This window comes from Misgurnus anguillicaudatus, chromosome 3, assembly GCF_027580225.2.
Source record: "Misgurnus anguillicaudatus chromosome 3, ASM2758022v2, whole genome shotgun sequence".
Taxonomy (NCBI): Eukaryota; Metazoa; Chordata; class Actinopteri; order Cypriniformes; family Cobitidae; genus Misgurnus; species Misgurnus anguillicaudatus.
This window is the reverse complement of record NC_073339.2, coordinates 24,562,501-24,578,748: the sequence shown is the minus strand read 5'-3', so window position 1 is coordinate 24,578,748 and position 16,248 is coordinate 24,562,501. Positions and strand designations below refer to the sequence as shown.

The following is a 16,248-nucleotide window of genomic DNA, read 5'->3' as shown; positions in this document are numbered from 1 at the left end:
CAAACGAGGCTTACAGGCCAGAATGTGTAAAGACTTCTACAGTACAACCTAGTTCTACTCAACTGGGAGTATGAAATTGCACTAAAATAGCCATGCTATTTTTTCAGGTGCTTAAGATTTGTTTAATGTTTGGTTAGAGTGGTTATATACCTTTTTGAAGTATTTATGTTTAAGCAAAGACACTTTGTTTGTTTTTGCACTTCATTTAAATTACCTCTTTATTTATTGTGTATACTTTGTTTTTATACAATACTGTTATGAGGTGTAGGACGAACCCAAAAGCAAACAGCAGTATCTCAACAAAAGACTTTTATTATGTTACAAAACAGAAAATAATACCCACGAGGGGGCAGAACAACATAAACAGGATACTACAACAGAGGGAGAGAACACTAAACAGGACAAGACCTAAACTACACTAAAACACTAAACAGGATTACACTAAACAATGAACTTGACAAAACACTAAATATACCTTACACTTGACTTGACTAGACTTTGGACAGCGTACTTACAAGATGTAGGGACAATGCACAAGCACAGAGGGCTATTTCATAAAACTCGCTTGGAAAATAATCCAACTAATTTGATCCAGATTTCCCTGGTCAAGATAATTGCGCGTGCACGCTATTCTTGAGCAGCCTAGAGGTCGAGCGTGGATCAAATCGATCAATGTTAAAGAGAAAGAGGTAATTTGTGATAAAAATGTATGAAAAATGTACTACTGACTGAAAAGTATAATACTGCTGCAGTTAAAATCTTTTGTAATATTTGTCAGAAATGATAGCCTAGTGGTTAGTGCTTCCAACAGCGCATTCAGGAGAGCACTGGCATCTATCAGCAGCACATCTTTACTCCTGCAGATTAACTGTTCTTGAAAGAAAAAAATAGGGTCACTGAGAGCATTATGGGTGGAAAGCATCTGCATTTCTGATTTTACAGTAGTACAATAAATGATTGTGTAAAATTATATATGGTACACATATTATTGACCATTCATTATTACCTGACATGTTACACAAAACATTTTTAATGGCAAATGATGTGTGCATTATAGAGCATTATGTTAAACCCTGGGAGTAGGGGTGTCCTCGACTAAGGATTTACATATTCGAATCAGAATTGTCGAATCTTTCCATAGTCGACCGATGGTCGAATCATATCTATGTTTGTCTGCATGGGTTGGGAGGGGGCCAGACCAGGTACAAATTGGTAACTTTTATTTTCTTTCACAAGCAGCACACATAAACAACTTTCTGTTAAAGTGACCAAAACTGTCTTTCAAGTGATGAACGAAGACAAAACTGACGATGCATTTATATATTTATTTTTTTAAGGTAAAATATATAAGGCAACATTCGTTTATTTATTCCTCATAACATTTTAAAGCCACGATCTACAGAACATCACACAAAAATACATTTTTATAACTAACCCTAAAAAAAATAACAAAGGTGATTCTGCCTTGGAAACCTCGTCTAATTCAGTTTTTTTATTTAATTTGGAGATATAGCGCGTCAAAGCAGTCATGACCAAAAAAAAAAAACCCGACAAATGAGAAAATGACAAATAATTTGTGATTGTGACTGTAAATGATAAAAACAAATCTTTATTTACAATTCATTAAACGTTAATTTATAACATGAAATACACTGAAATTAATGATTTTATAGACACTACGCGTTATTTTAGCACAGAAATACCTGCATGCATGCTTTCACTTTGATCATCTCCATTCACTTTAGATACAGAAACACCTGATGATATTATTTATTTCAGGAATCTCTTTGCTATCATTTAAAAGTGAACACCAACCATAATATTAAATCACAAGAAAGACATTCGTGTCAGGCAGAAATAGGTTCGGTGCAGATAGTTTCCGTTTCATCACCGAAATTTTAAAAAACGGCTTACCTGTTTTGTAGTTTAACTTTTGACAAGATAATCAAAATGTATGATAAATACATTTTAAAAACGTATACCCGTCGAAAAACATCCGGTTTTTAATGTTTAGTTTGATGATCTCCTAAATATGAGACGAAGCGCACCTAGCCGTTCGGCTAAATTACATGCGCAAGCATGGCCAGCACGCAATAGCGCAACATTGATACAACGAAAAGCTATCCAAAATTTACAGACTTAAATTAGATCAGAATTTACGTTTATAATAGATACATTTTTTAAATAAAATAAGGTCAGAAGTAACAAAGTGCAGAACAAATATGCACAGAAACAAAACACAAGCCAAATAGTTAAATCAGATAACCCAGAGTGATTTATAAATAAAATAAAATAAATTATTAAAAGAATAGAAAGGTATAGCCATAATATAACTGCCAGCTTTGTCTTTTAAATGTAGAAACAAAGAGGCAATGGTTTATTAACAAAGAAACCTCCGTGTAGCCCGGTCACAGGGGATGTTGTATTTATTAACGCATTTTAAAAATATTTATTGAAAGCTGTTACTTCACATATTATTTGCAACATTATCATAATATGCTGTATATTAATATATTGTGAGAAAGCTATTATATGTGAAATCAGATAATGTGTGCACCCATATACGGCCAAAATTTAATGATCCTCATTTCATAACACATCTGCGACGATTCGACTGTGAGATTGGTAGTCGAATCAGGCTTCTCCTATCGATGCATCGAATCTTCGACTATTCGGGGTCACCCCTACCTGGGAGCATGAGAGATTTAAACCACTGGTTTACTATCACACTGTTAAAAAATTAGCTCTAGTTATGCAGCTGTTTGCCAGTAACTTATGTAGACCCAAATATATGCTACCCACTGGCAACCGCCTGTTCAAAGCCAAATGAACACCAAACATCAACAAGTCTATGTTTTTACAGAATAAAACTATAAAATAACCAGAAATCCTCATGAACCTTTTTCTGTTGTTTCCTTCATATTTTGGTTCCCAGAATGCTTTGCATGAGGCTGTTATTTTATAGTTTTATCCTGTAAATAAAAAATGTTAATGTCCAATGATCATCCAACCCTAAACAAACTGTCTCCAGCAAACAACATACATCCAAATCCACAGTAAGTTACTGGCAAACAGCTGCCAGTAATACTGTCATTTCTACAGAATTTTTTAACAGTGTAGTGTTAGGTGTTGATAGGTAAACAGAGTTTTATGAATGGTTTCAGGAGGATTAGTTGAAGAGAGGCCTGAGGTATAAGCACATTTATACTGTAAGTCTATACTGTAAGTCAGTACAAGCCTACTTGTGTGGTGAACAATTATTGTCTGCAGGACACTAACAATTTTCTCTGGGATCACAGGCAAAAAAAGTGTTTTAACTCATTACAACAAAATGCCAAGAGCATACCATCACATAATTATATTGTGTTCCTTCAGACATGCAGATACCATAACGAATTTTTTACATTTCAAGAAAATGTAACAACTAGAGAAAGATACAAATACTGTAGATCTTTAAAATAATGTGCATTTTTATGAACACCAAGCATAAAAAACCCAATGACTGTACTTGACTTGTGTGTGTTGTATATTTAAACTAAATCTCCTTTCTGTATGACAGACAATCTGAATTATATATTAAAACATTGCAATTATATGGATTTAGATACATCTTAAATTTAGATACAAATTTTACTGCTGTGGCTATAGGGTTGGGTATCGTTTGAATTTGAACGATTCCGATTCCAATTCCGATTCCTTGTTTCGATTCCGGTTCCTATCGATTCTCGATTCCGATTCTTTTAAGAGGCAGGGTCAAAAATGTTTAAGATATTTTAAATGAGCTAGCTAACCAATGGTTTTTCTGAAGAAAATAGTCTGACCTTCTCCATCAATTTAAATTTTATAAACTTTTGACTTTTTATGAACTTTACTATTAATTTCTCACATGGCTGTTTTCAACAATATAAATATCAAATCTATGAACTTGAATATAAATATTATAAATTATGAATATATTTTTTTACAGGGGTACACTTTCCTCAAGAGAGCTTTATTTTTAAAAACCTCATGAAAACACATGAGTGTATGATGCTGCTGCAGGTACTTGAACATGTTACCGTGCTCCCACTGATGGGCTAACTAACATTCGCACTCTTAGCTCATAAATTGTCTATGAAAAAATACATGGGCTAATTTGTTAGCTCAATGTTGGTGCAAGGCATTCTTTTCAGGGCTCGCAAAATCGCTAGCCCGACGTCCCGGGGCTATTGCGAATTCCTGTCGGGTTATCAAAATGCATCTTCGCTCTGCCCGTGCGGGCTATCATAGGAAAAATATTTTAATGTTTTTGCATTCTCTCAGATTTTGTTAGGTAGTATGTACGGTATCGTCTTGTCAGTCATTACTATCTTCACGTAACAAGAAGTGAAACTGAAAGCATAATTAAACCCATTATTCCTTTCGTGTTCACGTCTGAGATGCGCGCTCCTCTGCATCCTGGGTCCGCTCTTCACAAGTACGCGCTTGTTCTTGTGCTCAGCAAAAAGCGCGAACTCAAGTAATTTAAAAATAATAAGTCCTTTTGTTTTCAGAGACTAACATTGTTTTAGCGTTTCTTTTTTCTACCAGGGATTTCGAAATTTAGCGAGCCCTCATTGTATATATTGTTTTACTTACTTGATACAGACTGCAGTGCAGTCACTGCGGTGCCAAGCTGGGGGTCATAGACAGAGGAAGAGGCAGCGGAGGACGGTCGGCGCAGCGCGTCAAAGACGGGGCACACATTTATTTCTACTCAATGAACGAGGTGCTTTATTACGTTCGACGTGCACCCTCCTATGCACGAAACAGACGCTTCTTCATTGGTGTTCAGCGGTTTCTTTATCCGGTCGGCGGACTGTGAATCGAAACTAGGAATCGAATTTTAAACTTTTGAACGATTCCGGGAAAATCGCAAAGCTAGTCCCGGTTCCAATCGATTCTCGATTCTCGATTCCCAAGCCTAGCTGTGGCTATTATTCTTATATTGGGGTAGTGTCATGATTTCGGTCTTACCGGTTTGCTGTGTGCCTGTTTCCTTTTGTTGTCTTGTATGTTTGTTTCACAGATCCACGTGCGTGCCTCTCACAGGTGTTCCCGTCCTCTGTGATTTCCTCACTACGTCATCATCAACTGAAGCTTGTTTGATCCCCAATCGGCAGTAGTATAAAACTCTCCCTTTCCCCTTAGTCTTTGCGAGTCTGTCATTGAATGTACTAGTGGTGCTTCTGATGCATTTCGCCGTCTTGTCCTGTCTTGTTAATCTCCAGTTTATGTTCACTTATTTTAGTCTGTGTTATCTGCTGTCTCGCTTTTGCAGACTTCCAGCCGTCCAGTCTTCCCAGCTCTACAATCAGCCTGCCCATGAATTAGAGATCTACATCGCTGTGGAGTTATTGGAATATCACGAGTCTCAGTCCATCTGCTCTACTGCTGTACACAGCTGAGTTTTACTTTTTGATTCATTGGATTACTATCATCATCAAGCAGGACATTGTTATTGAACTACGATCTCAGCCAGATTTGACATTGCTGCTAGTTACATCCTATGCGCGCTGTCCAGTACTAGCGCTGTCCAGCGTTTGCCCTGCTGGTTGTTTTACTAACATTGTTCCCTTCCTCTGTCACAGCTCCGGACTGTTTGCTGATATTGAGCTGTCCCTTTTGGGTTTGTGCCATGGTCTAGTTCGCTGGTTAAATTTCCTCGGCGGTTTAATTTTCCCCTCCCCTATTCCTGTGGCTCCCGTGACGCGGCGCTCACGGGAGCGGTCTACATATACCCTGCCCCGTATCGGGGTCCCCCATGCCTTCACCCTGAGCATATTCCCAGGGAATTATTCTACGTGCTCTGTCTGGCAAGATCTGATTGACATTTGGTGGCTGAGAGACTTTTTGTGAGAACGTTCAATAAACAAATCTCTGCTCTGGAATCCTGTGTTTGTGTTCCTTACAGGTAGTTAAGATTATCATTTATATTTAACGTTTGATAGGCCTATAACACACCATATTATGAAACACATGTCTATATTGTATTAATTATAATTGTAACAAATTGAATTACATTTTATATATAAGTTGATTTTCTTTAATTGTTAGATTAATAGTGGTTAATAAAGTCAAATAAAATGTCAAAGAGTCAGCTGTAATATCATTGCATTTACATTTCAGTGTTAGTGGAAGTCTAGTTAAGCAACAACTGAGGCTTAGCTTGACAGTTAGCCTGGTCCGGACCAGGCTAGTTTCCAAGAATACGTTTCCATGGTAACCGGGGTTGAACTAGTTCAAGTTTGTTTAATGAAACGCATGGGCGAGGCTAGCCCCTTTTTAGGGGTGCTTCAGCACCCCTAAAAAGGAGCTCAGCACCCCTAAAACTTGGGGCAAGAAATTTAATTATTCTAAAATGTTCGTTCGTCTTTGACCAGGTTAAATAATGTCCAAAATATTCTCCGTAGTTTGTGGTTTAAAATGTATAATAAGGTAGAAAATGAAAACCTCCCCGCTTAGCAAATGGTGTCACCCTCTTCTTCTACTTCTCTGTACCTGCATCGCTTACCGTCATTCAGCGCGAAACACACGCAGAGTGAGAATCAGTTAAAATTGTTGTGATGCAACTTTTTTGTTCAAATCTTACAAAATGTTTACGTTATGTTTATAATGAGCGAGTACATCACGAATCAATCTTTCAAGTCGTGTTTTTGTCTTATAATGAATCACCATGGTACACGTATAATAAGCGTTTATTTTCAGATTATTTTAGTCCGGCGGGTACCCACGCGCTGCGGAGTAGTACAGTACCTGGGTGACTCATCCATAGACTTAAACGGAGAGAAGTAGCGCCGGTTACAATGTAAACATGACATCACGTGCGTCTTTTCTGGTCAGTCGTCATGAAAACATGGCGTTTGGAACAGAGTGAAAACAAACTACATATCACTGTATACCACCAGTAGGCTACCGGTAAGTTATGTGTGAAATCACTAACTGTCTGACTATCAAACTAGACAATAAATATTTTTTTAGTTTGTCACATGTAGACTAATATGAAGGGGATAACGTATTTAACCCTTAGTGGAGGAGTCACAATTGTTTTGTTTTAGACCAGTAATTCTCAAAGTGTGGTCCGCGGACCAAACCCACCCAGTGGTCCGCCAAAAGATGACCTAAACTAGGCAAGTGTCTACACTTATTTAAGTAGATTTTTAATGCACTTGCGAAACTGTGATATCAGTTCTTGCCATTCTGTTTTAATAACGTAAAAATGGATCGGTTGGCTAAACCAAAGAGGAGTCAAAATAAAAGATCAAGCGTCAACTGAAAGCAGCTAAAATCCACAGATTTATTAGTTTTGTAATGTACTAGTTTTTGTTCATGTGTAAAATCCCTGTAATTTCAGTGATTTTGGACATTAAGGGGAAAATTTTTTAAGTATTTTGTTGTAGTTATAACCATAAACTTCATTTACCCACCACCTCAGTTTTAAACTAATGGCTCTTTGGAATGACATTAAGTGGGACCTAGGCTGTTATAGTATGTTTTTATACATGTGTAGTTTGTTGTTCATATTAAGCTGCAACTCATTTCACATTTACTTTTTCAAATGAAATAAAATTCATATAATAATTTCTGAACGCATTGCATTTGTTTTCAAAAAATTAGTTTTTGACTTGAAACAGTTGCATATTAAACTTAAACTTAGCTTATCCTTCCTATTTTGTTGTTTTTTGGGGGAGTGTTAGAGTGGGATTCTGTTAGGTGGTCCTCGGAAAAAAATTGGAAGATAAAGTGGTCCTTGGGCTGAAAAAGTTTGAGAAACACTGTTTTAGACATATAGTAAAGGTAATGGTTCAATTAAATGACTGTTAAAAGAAAAGCTGCAAATTAACAAACTATTAATAAACCTACCATATGTTGTAGGCATAAAAGTTATAAATTAGGAGATGTGTCATTTTGACAAAGGCTTTAAACGATACACTGTATATTCACATAAAACCATACCCACACTGCTGGTGTAGCCCACCTTTTGTCCTGAGACTTTAATATGGCATTAATGGCAAAAATGTGCTAGCTCACCATTAATTAGAAATAAAAAGGTTGGCAAAAAAAATGCATCTGAAAACTCATCAGATTGATGCTTTAAAATATGTTATTTTGAAAAAATTCTAAGGGGGAGCATGCTCCCGGACCCTAGAGGGGTAATATTCTTCTCATCTTTTTCACCCCTGACCCATTTTCATGCCTGAAAGGTCTCAAAAAAAATCTTTATTTTGGAGTTAGTTGAACCAATGTTAAAATGATAGCTATTTTACAAAAGACATATTATTGGTTTCTGTAGGAAAAAAAGAGCGGGTGGTGGCAGGCAGCGGAGCTCATTGGGTGCTCAGCACCCCTAAAGCTCTAACCCTAGAATCGCCTCTGATGAAACGTAATCCACCGGTAATAAGCCAAGCTTAACAAAATAGGCCTGGCTTATTTAGTAATCTAGTTTTATGAAACAGCCCTCAGGACAACAAACACAAGGACCTTAAATAGGGGAGAACTAATGAGGACAACAGGTGACATGGGTTAAACAATAAAGAGGAGGATGACAAGGGAGCAGGGTAAAAGTGACAAGACACCGGGAACACGTGGTCTAGTAAAACCAATATTGAGCCCACGTGATCCCACACAAAACATGGGTCTGTCATGATTCTGCCACAAGATTAGATTAAACAAATGACAAGATGGCAGAACCATGACAAATACAACCTAGTTCTACTCAACTGGGAGTATTAAACTGCATTAAAATAGCAATGCCATGTCTTCAGGTGCTTTAGATTTGTGTTATTGAGAATTATATTTGTGATTTACTTATTTTACCAATTTGTTTACCTTGTTGAAGAAGTATTTATGTTTAAACAAAGACACTTTGTTTTTGCAATTTATTTAAATTACCTCTTTATTTATTGTGTATAAATAAGAGTTATTTTGCTTTTAAAGCAAAGAGAGAGTTATTGTTATTAATAAAAAGGTTTGTTTAGTTCAGTAGTGTTGTAATCATTGTGTCAAAAACAGTAGTATAACAGTAAATAAAAATCGGTTCAGCATATCGGTTATCGGACACATAAGCATCTAAATATTCGGTATCGGTATCTGTTTAAAAAAAATCAGTATCGGTCGATCTCTAATTATAAATATGAATGGCGCTATTAGGGGATGATCATGGAGTCTGTTTTGAGATGGTCTTGTCGCTCTTTCTTAGACCTGCACCTTTATCGTTGCGTCTCTTTCTCGTAAGATGTGTGTAGTACTGTGAGCTAACGTCGCGTCAAACTACATCGCTCCAGCTGCGCACGCGTCACTGATATAAACTCGAGAAAATCTTAAACTTTATAACAATTAACAGCGTTATGTGCAGGAACTACTTTCTTTATTTTTATTTCGCGGCACAGTTTTTTGTGCACGGTTGGAGAGACTTCTGCATGCCAGAGACCAGCTGCACGAGCACAGAGAGAGCGAGCGAGCGTGTGCACGAGAGGGAGAGAGAGACTTGCACCTCACTGGTGCTTATTATGAAATTTCAGAAATTACTATTTCATTTGTTAGTGGATTATTTCCCTTTCTCTGTCACACTCAGTCTAACATGCAGAAATGCCAAGTTGACCAAGCCCACTTATTTACAGAAAAATCTGTTACGTCTGACATTTTATTTCACGGTAAGTTACCACGGACCAATCAGCAGCCATGTAACATGCAATTAGAGTGATTGACAGAAAACCTGACAAGTTACAAAACAATATGACCTTTTCAGCTAATCATGAATGTTAACATGGGAGGCCCCTGGGCTTCAGCCCAGGTAAGCCTGTGCATTAAGGCAGCCTTGGGCTCGTGTAATGGATGCACAAAATCTAGCAATTAAAACAGCTAAACCAACAAATTCAATTGTACAGGTTTACTTGAAAATTGCAGGCAGGTGTGTTGGAACTGAAATATGCAGAAAATAACTCTCCAGAAGCAAGATTCCCATTTTAAATCAACAATTATATTACTGCCCCAAGGCTAAGACTAACATGAGTTTTAATATAATCTTTTCAATAGAGAAACATACATTGGTCCCCAAGTTTTCCCCTTTTTTGGGATCACTAACTGCCCCACTGGAAGATGTAGGCGGGCAAAGCAGAAGTGATCAGAAAGCAAGTCAATGAACTCCTGCGTGAGATCCAGAAGCTCAACCCCTGGATAGGATGCAAGGACCGCCTCCACGACCAACTGGTTCTCTGCACATGACATGGTGCAAGTGGAATATACAACCACACCTCCAGGACGCACTGCTGTTAGGGCCGAACTGACAAACAATAAAAATATACTTACTACCAGCTTTATTACAATTACAAAGACACATCTTTCACTCCCACTTGACCATAAGGTGATCCTGGATAAGTATTTCAAACAGACTGTATTCACTAAACAAATTCTGGGATAAAAATAATTAAGATCTGAGCATAACTACAAAAATTTACATTCAATATAGACATGTTTTTATGACTTTATCAAATAGATTTTTTCCTGTCAGACCTGGAAATGATTTTTTTTAAATTCTCAAATAGTTCTAGGTTTTATCTGACTGATTCATGAACTTTTAGCATAGCATTTTCTTTAAGTCTTTCATAGGCTATAGCACAACCTTGCTTAAAACCTAAAAGTTGTTAGTTGATTGTTTACATTCCTGATTGTGTGAGTGTATCTGTGGTAGATATTTACCAGAGCAGCTCTTTCTGTAAGACTGGAAGTTGGGCTCTTTCCTTTAGCCGGTGGGTATCAGGGGTATACAGCCAACTCCGGTCATTAGAGCATGGGGCATCTACAAGCACCTGACACAGAGGAACAGAACAACACACACAGACAAACACACATCAGAGAGCAGCTTTACCTCCACAGGGCACAGGGAAAAAAAAGCATATGAGACTAAAGGGGAATATTTCATGTTCATCTGGGGGGTGAGTTAATGTAACACAGAAGGACAGCGAAGACCTGCCGGTATGGGCCTCATTAGCTCATACTCACACTATCCTCTGTGAAATGGGCTAAGCAAATTAGAGAAAGGTTAACAGAGAGAAAGATATAGTGGAAACGATGCACACCTAGGGCCAATAATCAAAAATACACCTGAGATAGAATCTTCTACATTGAATAAACAAACAACTAACACAAGCAACAACAATTTCTTTGAAATATTTGGGAGAGCCGTAGACGAGACCCCCTGAAAACACCAATATAGTGCAACAATTCAATATTTTATGACAACAACTAAGTATACATCTCCAGTTTGTATAGATCATAAGAGTATAGAGTATGTCCCATGCATTTTCTCAGTTATGTTTTTTAAGACATGAACATTGATTTAATAATGTCACATGGTGTAGAATGTGACATTATGGGGGAAGTGACGTCACGCTGAACAGATCGTGCATCGGAGCTCCGTCAAGTTCTTCCTCTAAAAGCCTTTTTTACTATCTTATTCCTATTTATATAACATAACTTATTAATTTTTACCTAGGAATACTTTACCGTGAGGATTATTGAACAGTACTATCACGTGAAACTATTTATCACTAATAAACACCCAGTGTTAGCATTTAGCCCGCTAGCATCAACAAACGCTGCCGACTGAAGCTAGCATTTTCCGATCTAATGGCGGATTCATCTGATATATGCTTTTCTGACCTGTCCTCGCCCAGCATGAAAGCGGTAAGACTCCGCTTGTTATTGTAACATGTACTACTTGCTACATGTATAGTTTAGCTTCTGCCGTTAGCATAAATGGGTTTACATGCACTAAGTGTATTGAAGTATTAAGATTAACTGAGAAGGTTGCTGAACTAGAATCGCGCATCCGAACGCTAGTTGAGGATAGCAAAACCGCTAATGTTACTGTTGTAAATACTGTATCGAGCGAAAAGACTAATGGCTCGGTTCCGACATCAGATGCTAATGTAAACATTACAAATACTGTATCGAGCGCGCATAGTGTTCCGACATCAGATGCTAATGTAAACATTACAAATACTGTATCGAGCGCGCATAGTGTTTATCATAATACACATGGCTCGGTTCCGACATCAGAGTCAAGTCGGCGGTCTAACTGGGTGACTGTCAGGCGGCATAGTCATATACGGCGTCCATCTAAGATCCATAACGTTACGGTACTTTCTAACAGATTCGATCCCCTAAGAAATACACTAGCTGAAACACCTGTTAAAAGTGCCCTGGTCATTGGAGATTCTATACTCAGGAACACTAACATTGTGGCACCAAACACCTTAGTCGACTGTATACCGGGAGCCAGAATGTCTGACATTAGATCCAAACTTAAAGTGCTGGCTAATGCTAAACGGAAGTTTTCTAAGATTGTTATTCACGCCGGAACAAATGACACCAGACTCCGACAGTCGGAAATCACCAAAGATACTATTAAAGAGATGTGTGAAATTGCAAAAACAATGTCAGACCATGTAATATGCTCTGGTCCCCTCCCCGCCTACCGGGGAGATGAAACACATAGTAGATTAGTGTCTCTTAATGGCTGGATGTCAAAGTGGTGCCCTCAGCATAATGTAGGGTTTATAGACAATCGGAAGCATTTCTGGGGTAGACCATTCCTCCTAACCCGAGATGGCCTTCATCCGACATCAGAAGGAAGTGCTATACTCACCAGAAATCTGATTAATAGTCTTAATTCTGATATAGTATGACTGTCCAGGGCCCAGGTCAGGATACAGACGGATCAGCTTAACTGTCCGTCTGTTAGCTGGCATGATATGTCAAGATTACATATATCCCAGCACTTCGAGTCGATCTTACCAGAATATCAACACATTTCAACTGTATCTGTTCCCCGAACAAGCAAATACAGAGCACCGCTTGCCACATCACGTACAAATTTGATCAACATAAAATTAGAAAACAATACATTACAAGATGAACCTCGAATGTCAAAATTCGGCCTTATTAACATTAGATCGCTTACCAATAAAGAACCTATTGTTAATGAAATAATTAATGACCAAAACTTAGATGCACTCTGTTTAACAGAAACCTGGCTTTTAAAAAGGCAGCTAGAAAAATGGAAAGAAATTATAGAAGCACAAACTTAGAGGTATGGCGTGTAGCATGGAAAGAGAGTGTTAAACACTACAGAAAGGCTATAAAAACGGCCAGATCTACCTATCTCAGTACGCTTATTAAAGAAAATCATAATAACCCTCGTTTCCTCTTTAGCACAGTTGCAAAACTGACAAGAAACAAAGAACAAACTGAAACCAATAGTAAACTCCAACACAATAGTAACGATTTCATGAACTTCTTTTCTAACAAAATTACGGCTATTAGGGAAAACATCGTAACTACCCAAGCAGCCATCACTCTACCTATTAGTTCACTAAACACTAGATTACCATATGAACATCTTGATTCTTTTAAACCTACTACAATAGATGAGCTCTCTAAACTAGTCACATCATCCAAATCATCGTCCTGTATATTAGACCCCGTTCCCACAAAACTACTTAAAGAAGTATTCCCTGTAGTGTCAACCCCGGTTCTAAATATCTTTAACTCATCGCTAAAAATAGGATACGTTCCAACAGCTTTCAAGCTAGCAGTTATTAAACCGCTGATTAAAAAACCACAGCTTGATCAGGGAGAGCTTAATAACTTTAGACCAATCTCAAATCTCCCTTTTCTTTCGAAAATATTAGAAAAAGTAGTGGCAAGCCAGTTACGCACATTCTTGACAAATAATAGTACGTATGAAAAGTTCCAATCAGGATTCAGGCCCCACCATAGCACAGAGACAGCGCTGCTTAGAGTTACAAATGACCTCCTGTTAACATCCGATCGTGGTGAAATCTCAATCCTTATATTACTAGACCTTAGCGCAGCCTTTGACACAATAGACCACACAATCTTACTCAATAGACTAGAAAACTATGTTGGTATCAGTGGTCAGGCGTTAGCCTGGTTTAGGTCGTATCTAACCAATCGCTATCACTTTGTTTATGTAAATGAGGAAGAGTCATATCACTCCCTGGTTAAATATGGTGTACCGCAGGGATCAGTTTTAGGTCCTATCCTGTTCTCATTATATATGTTACCTCTAGGAGACATTATCAGGAAACATAACATAAGTTTTCACTGCTATGCGGATGATACCCAGCTTTACATCTCCTCACATCCCAGCGAAACACACACGTTTTCTAAGCTAACAGACTGCATTAGCGATGTTAGTGACTGGATGGCACATAACTTTCTTAAGCTCAACTCCAATAAGACAGAGATGCTTATTATTGAACCGAATCGCTACAAACATAATATGTCAAATTACAAGTTGCACATAGATGGCTGCACTGTGGTACCATCTTCCTCGGTTAGGAACTTAGGTGTGATGTTCGACAGCAATTTATCCTTCGATAGTCATATCGGCAACGTCTGCCGCACAGCATTCTTCCATCTTAGAAATATCTCAAAAATACGCCATATACTGTCTACATCTGACGCAGAGAAGCTTATCCATGCTTTTATGACCTCTAGAATAGACTATTGTAACTCGCTACTTGGGGGATGTCATGCAAATCAGGTAAACAAGCTGCAGCTAGTTCAAAACGCTTCTGCAAGAGTGCTTACTCGATCTAAGAAGTATGACCACATAAGTCCAATTCTAGCATCTTTACACTGGCTACCAGTTAATTATCGCATACAATTTAAAATATCACTTACCACCTACAAAGCCTTAAATTTCCTAGCACCCTCATATCTTAGAGAATTACTATCAGAATACAATCCATTACGTGCACTGCGTTCGCAAAACTCTGGTCTCTTAGTTATCCCTAAAATATCAAAAGTGTCTAAAGGTGGAAGATCCTTTTCCTACTTAGCCCCTAAGCTCTGGAATGATTTACCAACCGTTGTCCGAGAATCAGACACACTAGATACCTTTAAATCTAGACTTAAAACTTTTCTCTGTAACAAGGCATTCACATAACTGTTTTAGTAATGGTACTCATCTCACAATAGATAGCTTGTACAACCTGATAAATAAATAAACTAAATCCTCATTTTCGTCAACATTTCAAAGCATGGTAAATGCTATTAATAAACTTAAGAAAATGTTTAATCTCTCCTTACTTGTTTACATATGTGCAGCAAACCATGAGCCGAGGCATAAACTTTCAAAAACAAATGTCACGTATAAAATAGAAAAGGCTACATATAAGGAAAAGAAACGCTACTTTGTGCACATACAAACCACAATACAAGGCCAAAACTTCAACACTTGACCAATAAAACCCCGAATCGGGCCATTAATTGCCAAGCGCAGAGGAGTGATTGAAAATTATGTATGGCATTATGTTATCACTTCCTCGGCCCTCCACCTGAGGTTTCTGAGTCGAGTAGGGGAGTACTGTGAAGCCCAGACAGGCATCAGGGAGATGGCTGGCGCAGTCACGTCCCCGTCTCGCCTTTACTCCCTTGCTCATCCGGATTTCAATAAAGCTCGGTGGGTATAGATTTGTGGTGTTAAGCCCACTAGTCGGGGGCGGGACTTCAGTCCTTAAAAGGGTGTCACTGCATCCATTTCCTAAAACATTCGCCGTCCCGTGCATTTTTCTCGTTCTCCCTAAACCAAACTGTGCAGAGTCTGTCACTGGGATGATGTTGTACCTTCAATACGTATATGTACATGTGTGTGTATGTGTGTATATATATGTATGTGTGTATATGTACAGTCTTGTTCAAAATAATAGCAGTACAATGTGACTAACCAGAATAATCAAGGTTTTTAGTATATTTTTTATTGCTACGTGGCAAACAAGTTGCCAGTAGGTTCAGTAGATTCTCAGAAAACAAACAGACCCAGCACTCATGATACGCACGCTCCCAAGGCTGTGCAATTGGGCAACTATTTGAAAGGGGTGTGTTCAAAAAAACAGCAGTGTCTACCTTTGACTGTACAAACTCAAAACTATTTTGTACAAACATTTGTTTTTTCTGGGATTTAGCAATCCTGTGAATCACTAAACTAATATTTAGTTGTATGACCACAGTTTTTTAAAACTGCTTGACATCTGTGTGGCATGGAGTCAACCAACTTGTGGCACCTCTCAGCTGTTATTCCACTCCATGATTCTTTAACAACATTCCACAATTCATTCACATTTCTTGGTTTTGCTTCAGAAACAGCATTTTTGATATCACCCCACAAGTTCTCAATTGGATTAAGGTCTGGAGATTGGG

At 38.0% G+C, this 16,248-nt stretch overlaps 1 protein-coding gene across 2 annotated transcripts in view; it reads right to left on the bottom strand.

The window, feature by feature from the left end:
- Positions 1-294: 294 nt before the first annotated feature.
- The window catches only part of nsun3 (NOP2/Sun RNA methyltransferase 3), a 347,258-nt gene continuing 331,304 nt past the window's right edge, over positions 295-16,248 (bottom strand). Inside the window, exons 5-7 of one of the 2 annotated variants that reach the window (XR_012367888.1) lie at positions 10,717-10,826; positions 2,689-10,300; positions 295-1,073 (exon numbers count right to left, since the gene is read on the bottom strand). Coding sequence is in view for 1 of the 2 variants with exons in the window: in XM_073863428.1 (XP_073719529.1) it covers positions 10,033-10,300; positions 10,717-10,826 (378 nt within the window). In the remaining variant the exon portion in view is untranslated. Of the gene's footprint in view, positions 10,301-10,716; positions 10,827-16,248 lie in introns of both variants that reach the window. The other variant, XM_073863428.1, reaches the window with a different exon arrangement.